The sequence below is a fragment of the Oratosquilla oratoria genome, chromosome 13 (genome assembly GCF_046742065.1).
Source record: "Oratosquilla oratoria isolate Oo_2021 chromosome 13, ASM4674206v1, whole genome shotgun sequence".
NCBI lineage: Eukaryota > Metazoa > Arthropoda > Malacostraca > Stomatopoda > Squillidae > Oratosquilla > Oratosquilla oratoria.
Window position 1 is genome coordinate 21,161,713 of NC_134789.1, and position 15,099 is coordinate 21,176,811.

General features: G+C 39.0%; 1 protein-coding gene across 5 annotated transcripts in view; it reads right to left on the minus strand.

Annotated features, from left to right (window-relative positions):
* Positions 1–14,694, minus strand: part of LOC143032337 (uncharacterized) — a 463,022-nt gene extending 448,328 nt beyond the window's left edge. For 4 of the 5 annotated variants that reach the window (XM_076196916.1, XM_076196914.1, XM_076196915.1 and 1 more), the window contains exon 1: positions 2,871–2,930. In XM_076196916.1, the coding sequence (XP_076053031.1) occupies positions 2,871–2,915 (45 nt within the window). In that variant the 5' untranslated portion in view covers positions 2,916–2,930. Of the gene's footprint in view, positions 1–2,870; positions 2,931–14,574 lie in introns of those variants that run through there. The other variant, XM_076196905.1, reaches the window with a different exon arrangement.
* Positions 14,695–15,099: the final 405 nt, after the last annotated feature.

Consider the following 15,099-nt stretch of genomic DNA (forward strand, 5'->3'; position numbering starts at 1 on the left):
CTTCTTTCTCTACTTGATTCACCTCCTCTTCCTCTCTTAATTTCCTTCCAAAACTTCTTTTTATTACTTTCAAAACTGTTTGTCATACTCTCATACTCTTACCACATTTCACATTTGCTCTCAATTTTGCCTCCTTTACTTCTCTTTTCTTTTCACCTCTCATATGATTCTCTTGTCCTATTTTGCAACCAATCTGTGAATGTGCATTTCTTCTCTTCTACAAACTTCTTTACTTCATCATCCCATCAATCACTAACCTTCCTTCTATTTCCTCCTGTCCTCTTTGTTCCACACACCATCTTTCCACACCTTGTTATTCCCTCCTTGAAACATCCCCATTCCTCCTCCACTCCTAGTTCTACTCTATCCTTCACTCCCTCTCACTCTTCCCTCAGTTTCTTCTTGTACTCCTTCTCCTTTTCTTCCTCATTTAAGTAGTTTACTCTAAGCACCTCCCTACCTTTGGTTCTTTTCTTTTCTCTCCATCTGTCCTCCCCTCTCAACTTAACTTCCACCAAAAAATTATGATATTCCCCCACTCTCTCCCTTTAGAACATGTACATCCAACTCTTCTTATTCTTCTCCTGGTTACCACTAAATAGTCCATTAAAGCCCTATCTACCACCCTTGCATCCACCACTCTCTCCCTTGTGTACTTACGCTTGCCTTTCTTCCTAAACATTGTATTTGCTAGCATCAACTCTCTAGACACATTTCCACCATCATCTCTCCACTACAATTTTTTCCTGGAACTCCACACTTCCCAACCACACTGTCTATCAGTTTGCCTCCTACCCTAGCATCGAGAGCTCCCAATACCACTACACTGACATTTCTCCCTAAACCCTCTATGCACTCATTTAAATCAATCCATCCAAAAAGCCTCCCTTTCCTTTACACTCTTCTCACTACCAGGCCCATATGCACTTACAAAGACCCACATATCCTTTCTCAGTTTCATCTTCATCCACATTAACTTTGAAGAAACCTCCTTCCACTCCACCACACATTTACCTATCTCCTCACTTACTAGTATAGCTACCCCTTCTCTCCCTTATCCTCTCTTCACTCCTAACTACAATCCTAAACTCAAACTTGCCCCTCCTTTTCAACATAGTTTCACTCAATGCCAACCCGTCCATCTTTCTTCTTACAAACATACTGCCTATCTCTTCCCTTTTACCCTCATCTGTACCACACCCACGCACATTAAAAGACCCATACTTTAGGGTTCTGGTTGGAAAACTAATCCCAGACCCTCTTGTGCATTTGCTTTTATTAGAAAATTCTCCTTTGGGGGTACAGAGAGTAGGATGCCTAGTCCTATCCCCATCCCATTTTTGTCACCTTTTACAACTCAAGTGGGAACACTCAGTGGCAGTATTCTTTCTCCCCTACCACAGAGTTCCTTGAAAAAGGAAATGAATATTCAGAAAAGTGGTACAGGGCAGTATTAAGAATAGGGGGACAGCATAACAGGGAGACAGTCATTGAATATCCAAACATTCCATAAGCTATTTGCCTAGTTCCACATGGAGAAGGTCTCCCTATTCCTGATGCACCAACTTCTGTATCCTTTGGGTCAGATGTGGAAAGTGGTGAGGAGGAAGCAGAGATGGATAACAGTACTGGATTACAGTGACCCAAATTTTGATTGAGCACACTCTTCTAGGCCACATCTCATAACACAAGGGAACCCTATGACCTTGTCAGGGATCTGCAACTACCCAAGAATAAGGCAAAGCTACTAGGTTTGTCTTTAACAGTGAAATCTCCTAGCAGCTGATATGAAAATTTCAAAATATTGTGTCAGCAGCAGTTCAACAATTTCTTCATAATGGAAGGTGATTTAGTGGCCTGCAACAATATTAATGGTCCAATGGAAGCACTTGGCATCAAATACAAATCCAGACAATTATGGCTGTTCGGTGATTTATCAAAAATCAATCTGAAAGGTGTTTTGCTGCATAATGGCAATAGTGAACATTCAGTTCCTGTGGGCTATGCACCACATATGAAAGAAACTTACAAGAATATAAAGCATATGTTGCAATGCATAAATTATGATGAACATCAATGACAGATCTAGGGTGACTTAACCACTTCAGTACAAGTCAAATTCCTGCATCACCTGCCATAAGTATAATACAACACACTACTCACATTATAAAATATAAAGTCACTGCTATATAACTTATTCTCTTTTACTCTGAGAAATAATAAACTCAGAAAATATGATGAAACCAGTTCACAGAATCTGGGATAATATATAATCAAAACACTGACACTGGCATCCTCATATACCCACTCGCGCCTCATGACAGCTACGTAGGCGTCATTGTACCGAAGGTTGATGCTCTTGTGATGGTCTTGCTGGGTAGATACACCAAGTACCGCTGCTTTCTGTGTGAATGGAACAGCCATGCAAGAGGTTCCCATTATATCAGGATAGAATGGCCACCTTGTCAATCATTGCAGCCTGGGATGAAAAATGTTCAACATCCACATCTCACTGAACCAAACAAAATTTTGCTACCACCACCACTTGGGCTCATGAAAAACTTTGTAGAAGCTATGGACCTGGTCAGGTATTCAAGTATCTAACAACAAAATTTCCCTCACTAAGCAATGCTAAGATAAAAGAGGGAGTTTTTTTGGTCCTCAGATTCAAGAGATTCTTAAAGATGGTGACTTTGAATCAGCCCTTCATGGAGAGGAGAAAACTGCTTGGGAAGCATTCAAGTTAGTAGCAAAAGGATTTCTCAAAAACTGAAGGGAAGGAAACTATGAAGAACTTGTGGAAAACCTTACCAAGGCTTACAAGAACATGGGATGTAACATGTCAATTAAAATACACTTTTTGGACTCACATTTAGACTTTTCCAGTGAACTGTGGGGCAGTTAGTGACAAACATGGTGAAAGGTTTCTCCAAGATATTTCAACCATGGAAAAGTTGTACCAGGGTAAATGGAGCACAACAATGCTTGCAGACTATTACTTTTTTCCTTCTTGTTTCTATTTCAGGCACTCGCAGGCCCTCTCTATATTCTGCCACTTCACTCTCTTCTTGTTAATTTTTCCATGATCACAGCAACAATACAGGGTGAGGAATCAAAATTGTTGCATACGGTGAGAGCACCAGGAGTGACATCACCTTACTTTAACCTTTTCAAAAGTACTGGTGCCCTGTCCACTGAATTTGTGGGGTATCCTGGTGCCAAATATCTTTATAAGCACAATTCTGTAGAAAAAACGAAATAGATATAGAAATGTTGACACTATTTCAATATACAGAATGTTTTTTATGCAATGGCATTGCCAGAGGTTGCCAATATTTTGTCTATTTTATGCTGTATAAAAAAATGCAAACAAAATACATTTGTATAACTTTGTATGAGTGTTGCCACCATCATAGAGATTCTTTTGAAATGTTTACCTAAAATTCGCTCATGTACCAGAATTTTTTTAATGATCGCTGGTGATGCTCCCTTAAACCTATAGCCAATAAGCATATTTCAAGGTGATATTTAGATTCAGTGTATGAAAATACATGAGAATTAACTAATCTCATTTAAGAAGGACACAATTTTTCAAAAATTGTTGACCAGTGTTACCAGTAGTCATACATAAATACATACATACATATACCATGGGCTTTTTCCCCCTTACTTGGACAGTAGCTAAAGTCAAAATGGCACATACCCACTCCAACCCATCTCATCCGGTTACAGGTCATTTTGCTACCAACCATTTTGCTACATTATTTAGTCATTTCGCTACATTCTTTCTGTTATTTCGCTACATTGTTCAGTCATTTCACTACATTGTTCAGTCATTTCACTATATTGTTTCTGTTGTCTCATTACATTTCGCTACAAACCGAACAATGTAGCCAAACATAGCAAAATGACCAAAAGAATATGGCGAAATGACTGAATAATGTAGCACTATGGCCATGTAGCAAAACAACCTGTAACCTTTTATCCCCACACACTCCACTCCCATTTACCACCCCTCCCTCCCTCTTTCTTGGCTCCTCTTAGATGACGGATCATCCCTGCATCTAACCCACTGTCATGGGGCAGAAGCAATGCATCAAGACACAGTACATCCACAACAAAGCCACTTCATTTAATCAGCAACCTCCCTCTCTGTCCTCTCATGCAGAAAAAGAGAAGACGAGAAGAAACCCGTATAGGTTGCATCAAAATATCATTCACACATAACCACTCCCTAACTCTCCCCATTGGCCACCCACTCCCTTCCATGGATCACAGTATCATCCATACACAACCATTCTCCACTCACCCATATCTTCTGTACATAAATACAAATCAATATATTTTACCGAGTGCTGTACTTTCTGATTTGGCATTTTTCAACCTTAATTTGATAATTTTACACAATTTCAAGATGATAATTAAATTTCATAAAATTATAGCAAAAAACCACAAGAGAAATCACACTGAGAGGTGTATGTTTAATCACTGAACCTTTGTTCTATATTATAAAAAGGTCTGTGCTATTTCTTTTACCTTTCCTCCCTTTATCCTGTCTAATACTCCTTATCATCACACGGCATGAGATGTCCATATGGATAGAAGAACTGGTGAACTACATCCACAACAAGTTATCACTACTGCTACTGATGGTTTATTTTTGAAAACTAAACAAAATAAATCAACAAGTATAGTAGAGCTTAACTCATAAACTGTGGTAATAAAGCACTTTAGTAGTTGTAACCAGTAGTGGGATTCAGCCGGTTCTTACCTATTCGCTAGAACCGGCTCACGCAAATTTGTCAGTTCGGCGAACCGGCTAACTGGCGAACCGACTAGTTGCTCAGCTGGTCAGTGGTCTTCTGCATCTCATCCGATAAGTACCGGGACGGTATGTTTCGTAACTTTCGTTAGTGACTTATTGCATAGTTTATTTACACAAGTGGTTACCAGTTTTTTTTCATGTATATAGTGCTTGGTGTCTCTGTATGTTTGTGTTATTAAACTACATTTTATTATAATTATGGACATACATACATACACGCACTCTCATGAAAACACAAGGTACAGAAATAATGAAGAGCCATCGAAACTAGATCTAATATTTACAACAGAGCCTGAAATAGTGCATAAAGTCCAGTATGAGACACCAATTGGAAAGAGTGACCATGTACTCATCGAAACTATACTAAAGGAAGAAATAGACATAGAGAGGAACGAAAAGCATAGGAAAGGAAGACTGAGGTACAACAAAACAGACTTTACAAAACTAAAGACATTCTTCCGGAATGCAAACTGGGAAATATTTTACAGGGAAGAAACAGCAGTGGAAGAGAAATGGAATATATTGATGGAAAACTACAATGAAGGGGTAAACAGGCATGTACCAAGACAAAAGCGAGAGAGAGAGTACATTAAATGTTGGTTCAACAAAAGATGCAGTGAGGCAAAAGACAGAAGGGACAAAGCTTGGAAAAAGTGGAGAAAAGACAAAAAACAAAGCAAATGGCAAATTTATGTTAACTATAGAAATGAGTATGTTAATGTGAGAAGAGAGGAGAAAAGGAACCATGAGAAGGATATTATAGACAAATGCAAAGAGCAACCCAAACTATTCTATCGGTATGTGAATGGTAAACTTAAAAACAAACAGGAATTGGTGAAACTATGCCAAGGAAACATAGAATACACAGAAGATTTAGAGATGGCCGAAGTCATGAACAATCACTTTAAATCTGTTTTCACCAGAGAGAAAATACCGAATTGTGACATAGACAAAAACAAGAAATCTCCCCTCATGAATGAGTTTACAGCATCACTAAAGGAAATATCAGAACATTTATCAAGGCTGGATGTCAGAAAATCACATGGCCCGGACGGTATTGCAAATTGGATTCTAAAGGAGTGCAAAGAAGAACTAACAGACAAAATACACATCTTAATAAACAGCTCACTCAAAGAAGGAAAGATACCCGAGGACTGGAAAAACGCTAACATTGTACCAATACACAAAGGAGGAAACAAAGAAGAACCCACCAACTATAGGCCAGTATCACTAACAAGCACCATTGCCAAAATTTGTGAGAAAATAATCAAGAATAGATGGGTAAAACATCTGGAAGACAATGACATATTAAACCCAAGACAATTCGGATTCAGACAAGGAAGATCATGCTCCACAAACTTAATATGCTTTTACTCAAGACTAATAGACATAGTGCAAGAAAGAAATGGATGGGCTGATTGTGCATTCCTAGACTTGCAAAAAGCCTTTGACAAAGTACCACACAGAAAACTACTAAAAAAACTGGAACACATAGGAGGAATACAGGGAAACCTACTAAAATGGATAGAGGACTTTCTGACTGGTAGAAAGATGAGAGTAGTGCTCAGAGAAAAATATTCAGACTGGAAAGAGGTGATCAGTGGAGTACCGCAAGGATCTGTGCTGGCACCAATAATGTTTGCTATCTATATGAATGACATGGATGAGGACGTGAACTGCTACATGAGCTTCTTTGCCGATGACGCCAAACTGCTAAGGAAAATAGAAACTGATGAGGACTGTGAAGCACTGCAAGAAGACCTAAATAGGGTATGGAACTGGAGTCAGAAATGGGAAGTGGACTTTAATACGAAGAAGTGTAGCATAATGGAGTTTGGAAAAAGCAAAAACAGAATATCAGGAAAATATACAATTGGAACCAAAGAAGTAAAGAAAGTAGGATCCGAAAAAGATTTGGGAGTAATTATCACGAACGACTTGTCCTATGATATACAGATTAACAAAATTGTCGGGGAGACTTACAACTTGCTAAGATCAATAAAAGTGGCGTTTACATACTTGGACGAAGACATGATGAAAAAAATATTGGTTACATTGATAAGGCCTAGATTAGAGTATGCAGCGACATTGTGGTCCCCCAGTACCAAAAAGAATATAAAGAAAATAGAAAGAATCCAAAGAGCAGCTACAAAAATGGCACCTGCACTTGCAAACCTATCATACAAAGAGAGATTGGCTAAACTGGAGTTACCGACACTGGAGCAAAGAAGAGAGAGAGGTGACCTATTGACCATCTACAGAATCATGAAAGGCACAGAGGTACTCGATAGTGAGAATTTACTTAACTGGGACAAAAGAAACACAAGAGGACATGGAAAGAAAATAAAAAAACATAGCTATAGAAGAGAACTGAAGAAAAACAGTTTTCCTCATAGAGTTTTGGACACTTGGAACAAACTGGACAATGAAATAGTATGCGCAAAAACCATTCATGAGTTTAAAAACAAACTAGACACTGCAAGATACAAAGGCGGGACAACACGAGCATAGCTCCCCTTCCCGCAAAATACAACTAGGTAAATACAACTAGGTAAAATACACACTCCTTAGGCCTACCCACACAAACATGTTTGTTGATAAATAACACAAATGCATTGCACACATGCACACACATACTCATGTACATATATGCACACGTGTAAGCATAGCTCCCCTTCCCGCAAAATACAACTAGGTAAATACAACTAGGTAAATACATAGCCTACACATGCACACACTACCCCCACACAAACATGCGTCCGTAAAAAAATAAATACACCTGCACTAGGTTGCCCAAATCGAATTTTTTGATCACGAGACTAACTATAGGTTGGCACCCAGGTCTATACCCCATTTTTTTTTTCCACCTGACAATTTTTCAGGTTTTTCGTATGTAAATATTTGAATATTTTTTACGTTTGGCAGCCAGAGATGCATTTTAAATATAATATTGTTAGTTTTCCATATTTCTAGTTAGAATATTTAATTGATAACAATAATATAAAGAAAATGTGGCTAAGAAGTGGTTGCAAATTAGTGTCAGATGGAAATACACCGACTATAACAGAACCGGCTGACGAAAAATTTGAATCCCACTACTGGTTGTAACCATATGTGGTGGAATACTGATGAACCTAAGTCTGGATGCAAGGGGTGGCAGGGTTAAAACAATACTACAACCACCAAGGAAGATGATGTATGGTCTAGGTGTTTATCTACCAGCTTGCATTTACTTAATTGTATTGTGCAGGAAAGGCTATGCTCACAGCTTCCCATCTCTTTGTCTCTATCAATCAAACATTTTGATTGGAATAATCTTTTAAATTGTTCCATGAGTTAGTGTATCTGTACAAAAAACTGGTTCTTGATATCCACTGATCTGTATCAAGGGTTCCCTACCTTTTCGTTCCTCTGTACCCTATGGGCATTCTTACAATACTGTGCACCCCAAAACACCAAATGAAAAAAAAAAAATAAATAAATAAATTGATATTTCTATTACCTTATTATGAAATCTATATATATATATATATACTGCATAACAATTTTAACCACCTTAGTACAAGTCAAATACTCGTGTGTAACATCAGCTGCCATGTGTACAATTCACGACACTACTCGCATTATGAAATATAAAGTAACTGCTGTATTACTAATTCTCTTTTAATCTGAGTAATAAAAACACAAAACATGATCAAACCAGTTCACAGAACCAGAATCTGGGGGGTAACTCATGTGCAACTACAAAAAATATATATATATAATCCAGGTCCTGGAGTTGCAACGTCTACGTCGTGGGACCACCTCCCAACCCCAAGAGTTGGGGGCCAATCAGCAGCAACCACCCCTGGCCATCAGCTCTACGCAGATGGCACCGATCCCCAAGGAGGAGCTACGCCTACCTTGGGGAGTACCACAATCCTTTTTTCCAACATACAATGTTACGTTTTTTCTGCACCAAGGGGTGATTTTCCGGCGATCACCCCTCTTCTTCTACTTTTAGCCGGAGATGTAGAGAGCAATCCTGGGCCCACCACAAAATACACATGCCCAACATGCTCTAAACCCATTACTTCGAGCAGACAGACAAAGGGCTCAGTTCAGTGCAATATGTGCAAAAACTGGGCCCACCTCACTTGTACAACACTTGCTGACACAAACCAATACACAAACACTTGGACATGTTCTACCTGCCCTCCAGTAACCCCACTCCCACCTCCCCAACCACAGCCAACACCCTTACCCACTCCCAATTTCCCTTTGCCCTTACCCCCGATTAGTACTCCCCTTCCTTTGTCCCCGATCTCTCCTTTTCCCCCCTCTGACCCAGATCCTACACCTTCCCCACTACCACCCCAACCTCAACCCCAAACGGCAACATACAACACATACAAAACACACAACATCAATATATTACAACACAACATTGACGGTATTACCACGAAAAAACATGAACTTGAACACTTTCTTAAACAACACAACATACACATTGCGATTTTACAAGAAACAAAACTAAGACACTCACACAAAACACCATCATTTCATAATTACACCACCATCAGACAAGACCGGACTGACGGCAATGGCGGTGGACTCATCACCCTGATCCACCACTCCATCTGTTTTGTGGACACAAGTGCCACAACCAAAATTCTCCTCCCTACCACAGATAACACAACAGAAACCCAATCCATTCGTATCCGCACAGGCAACAATTCAACACTGACAATAGTTAACATGTACATTCCCCCCCAATCATCCCCCACAGTTCCAAACACCTTCAGACCTCAACTTAGCCAACTAACCTCAATCCTCAACCTGATCATGGGTGGAGACTTCAACACCAAGTCGTCTGCCTGGTATGTCGACAACCCTGACACAGACAGAGGGCTTGATATACAGACTCAATTCGACTCATTGACTATCATGAACAACACGCATAATCATACACATATCCCATACCAAGCCCTCTACACTCCCTCCTCTCCTGATATCACCTTTTGCTCCCCCTGCCTAACCCCAACAACATCATGGAGAGTGGTCGGAGCCCTTGGCTCTGACCACCTTCCAATCATCATCACCACCAAAACAAGATGCACTCCAGCTGGCCACAGACACACTTACACCAATTACAAGAGAGCTAACTGGGAAGCCTTTACTGAAGAGACAGAACAACATTTTGAAACACTTAACAGTACACCAATCACAAACATAAACAATGCTGTGCACGCTTTTAATACAATCATACAAAACGCAGACAAGAGATACATCCCTAGAGGCAACAGAAAATCACACAACCCCAACTTCACACCAGAAATCCAAGGCCTCATCAGACAACATGACACACTTAAACACGATACCCCCACACCTATCCCTCAAATCATAGCAGACCAAATACAAACACTAAACACTGTGATTGCCAATAAAATACATGAACAAAAAACACAAAATTGGCAAAACTTTATCAATACACTTGATCACAAAACAAACACCAGCAAATTGTACAAAACACTCAACAGCATCACACTATCCAACACTAACACTACACGCTCTCACGCAGCAATAATCACAACAACAGATAATCTACCCTCAAACAGACAACAAGCAAACGCACTCATACGTCATTTTGCACAGACGAGCCATCTTACATCTCACCCTGACGACCGACGCACCATTCGACGTAAGAAAGACTTCCCCACAGACTCAGACTATACACCCTTCATAGACAGTCAGACAAAACTCATAATACATAATCTCAAGCACTCATCTGCCTGTGGCCCTGATAACATAAGCAACATCCACCTAAAACACATTGGACCACAAGGTATACACGCACTCACAAACATTGCAAACTACAGCTATTCACACAACACTATACCCGACATCTGGAAGTATGGTAAAATAATCACCATTCCAAAACCGAACAAAGACCCAACAATCCCAACATCGCACCGCCCAATCACACTTCTCTGCACCCCCTCTAAAGTCATTGAACGCCTATTACTTAAACTTGTCACACCACATATTCCCCTTGCTGACTCACAACACGGTTTTAGGCCACTACACTCCACAAACACTCTTCTGACAAACCTCACACAAAGAATTTTAGATGGCATCAATTCAGATAGGCCCCACCACAGAACACTTCTTATAACATTGGACATTAGTAAAGCTTTTGATGCTATCCCCCGCCACAACCTAACAAATAAAATATATAACCCAGACATGCACAATAACACCAAAAGATGGCTGGCCAATTATCTGGCAGGCAGGAATGCTCATGTGTCATATAATGGCCAATCATCGCACATCAGAAACATTAAGAACGGAGTACCACAGGGCTCAGTTCTATCCCCCACATTATTTAATCTATACATGCATGACTTACCCACACCAGACACCTCAGAAATACAAATCTCTTCCTACGCAGACGACATAACAATCACATGCACACATCGTAACACAGACAAAGCTGCAGAAATAATCCAGCCATACCTTGATACACTCAACACATGGTTCATCACAAACAGACTCAAAATAGCTCCAACCAAATCTACAGCAACACTTCTCACCAACTGGACAAAAGAACACAAATACATACCTCATCTCTACATCAACAACACTCTAATACCACACACAAACACACCGAAAATTCTTGGTGTAACATACGATACATCCATGTCTTTCAAACAACACCTCACAAACATAAAAAAACAAATGTACACCTAAACTTAACGCACTTAAGTCAATCACTGGAACAACATTTGGACAAAACAAAGAAACTAATATAACAATATACAAACAATGCATACGCTCAGTGATGAATTATGCGAGTCCTGCATGGGCTCCTAATCTCAGTGAGACACACCACAACACCCTTCAAATCATACAAAACAAAGCACTAAAAACAATTACAGGCTGCACAAATACAACACCTACAGACCATTTACACCATGAAACAAAAGTCCTCAAAGTCAAGGACCACCTCGACATGAGAGGCACACAAACACTTGCCGCAGCCACCACAAACACATCACACCCGCTACACTACATAGCAGAACACCCACACACACCAAGAAACATTAAAACTACACCCAAAGACCTTTATTACGCACAGATACTCTCTTCTCTTCCTCCACAACCACCAAATACCAGCCTCCGGAAACATATTCATAATCATATCACTCACCGCTTCATTAACACACTGAAAGACAACACACTGCTGCATGCCAGACCCCCTGGTATCCACCCTTCTGAATCCTCTCTCCCACGAAAGGACAGAGTCCACTTGGCCAGACTGCGATGCGGTCACCACCCAGCACTTCTAAGCTACCAGAAGAGGCTGGACGACCGTGTTGTGAACAGCTGCCCAGGATGTAACACTTCACCCCATACCATACAACACATAATGGAAGACTGCATTATACACAATCATGCATGCAAACAACACAACATACACTCTATAAAGGATTTGTGGGAAAACCCAGTTTCGGCTGTGGCCTTCCTTGGGGAGACGGGACTGCTCGGACAGACAGTCTAGGGAACGACAACAACAACAACAAAATCCTCATGTACCCTCTCATGCTTCATGATACCTAATAACCTATGTATGTATCATTGTACTGAAATGGTTAATAGTGATAATATCAATAAACTATACTCATATAATTTATGGAATATTTTGATCCATCACACATTTTTTTTATAATTATTGCACAGTAGTGGTTATTCTCTCAGACCTAATGTACCACCTGAAAAGTGTGAATGCACCACTCGGGGTACATGTGCCCCAGGTTGGCATCTTAAAAAGTAGCACTGTCACACTACTGGTAACCATGAATTAACTTAATTTTTCAAATCTCAGGATTTTGATGGTGCATTTGTACCAATTACTCAGTGACAACCCACTTATCATGAAAATTTTGAAATTGTTAACCCTTTTCAACCAAAGACAGTCTTATACAGCACTCATGACTATTGTAAGAACATTTCAGTCACTTAAGAAAAGTCTCTTATATACCCCTAACCTGCAGAACTCCTTTGGGTAGACAGGGAGGGGGTTCCACAATAATAGACAACGTGAATGTGTCACCTAGTGTTGAGTGGGTCAGCTAGGTAGGTCAAACACCACCAGAGGCGCCACCGTCGATGACGAGCACAATAGCGCGTCATTTTATGCGCACGCCGTTCAAACGGCCAAATTTACATACCGCGGGAAATTTAATTAATAAAAATGTTGTGTGAGTGTATTTACTACGATCATAATAAATTTCAAACATTCACATCATCAGTTACATGTCGGTCAATAAAAACATAAGATAAACATGGCGGCCTGCATTCAGCAATAGATCGAAAATTGGTATATGTTTCAACGTAAAAAATGAGCTAACAAATTTATCGTGCGGGCAACTGACCATAATGAACCAAAACTACTAGTATCGTGGATTATTCTAATACCAAAATAAAGTCAGTGTGTTAGGGTAGAGCTGAGAAATCGGTTGTTTTAATTAGTTGTTTTTTTTCTATCAGGTCGGATTATAGGATAACAACATCAACATCCATCCAGCCATCTTATCTATCACTGGTGATATGGACCAAACTTCACTCTATTAAGTTTCTTACTATTATGTTATTAGTATAATAGACTTATAGTTGAATTATTTTAAATATTTCCTTTAAAATGTGTGATTTTCATGTAATTTGATCGAAGAGAAGTTACGTTTTCATCCTCCGTAATATTACGGACCACAGCTACTATTCGTCCTGCCCGCTATCTATGATCACTGGTGGTATGGATCAAACTACACTATTAAGTTTGTTACTATTGGGTTATTAGCGTAATACCTTGCATATAATTGAATTATTCAAATTATTTTCTTTAAAATGTGTGATTTTCATGTAATTTTACAGTATTCGTAGCTGTGGTGGGTAATTTTGCAGAGGATAAAAACGTAATTCTATGATCAAATTACATGGAAATCACACATCTTATAGAAAATAGGTCAAATAATGCAACCATATGCTAATTTTTTATATAAAATTGTGCCTGTCAGTAAAAACCGTCATTGTTTACGTTTGATCGGCGATCAGTCAGACCGCACGTTTCAGCCCGATTTCCTCGGACAAAATAGGCCCGATTTAATTCCATTCAAAATGCAATATCTCGAGAACTAGGACAGCTAGATGGATAAATCAAATTTCATTATACTCATAGTGACTTTTTGCATACCATGAGAACTACTTCAGCTCAAATATCAGGAATTCCATTTTCATATTGACCTAGCTAGGTTAGCCATGAAAAGACACCTCTTTACAACAAAGATTAATTGAAGAGCTAGAAGAGAGCCAGAATTAGTGGTAAAGTGCCATCCAGTATGAAAAGGGGTTCAGACAGTCATCTTTTCTACACAAGAAAAGGAACTTACAATAACAATTGAATTTGCTAAACAAACTGAAACTGCATAATAAATAACCCACATAAATTCAAACTCATCTGATATGATATACACCACAAAAATATCTTTATCAAATCACATATCAGAATAAGAAATATCAATGGTTCACATTCTTTTATATACTAGAATTATTCGACGATTGTTATGCATGCATGAGTTAAAAAATATATCACTCACCACTGGCAGTCATTTTCTTAGAAACGAATGCAATGTAAATAAATCAAAATGTCTTCACAAAAATAAAAGTTGACCTTACATATAACCACACACCCTAATAATTATGGTAATGTTTACCTTTGAGCGTATATAGAAAAAAATACGAAATGTCAAGCACTTTCAGTAAAAAATTTATACACGTATTTATGCCGCCAACACGTATCTCTTATAGACTTATTGCACCATACGATGACAGACAATTGTTTACAATTGAGTCAGCTGTCTTAGCTTTTTGTTTTTGTTCGATCACAAAACAGAAATAAGATATAATAAATATTTTATCTATTTTATTTGCAAAATTAATTGTGCCTATGCATGTAACATACGTAATATTATACAGTTAAATGAACAGTTTTTACGGTAGTTTGTTATACACAGTAGGGGACCCCCTGCCCAAAATCTTTTTTTCTGAAGGATCTTGCTGATTTTTTCTGTGTGATATCTAGGTCTGAGAAAACCGTCACAGCTTGAGTTTTATTCAGATCTGACCAGCAGTTGTTGTTTTTTTAATAAAAAACATGAAAAATACCCTATTTTTGGGCTTCTTTCAAATTCTATCTCCTCCTACAATTTTTATTTGATGTCTTTCATTTTATAGCAAAT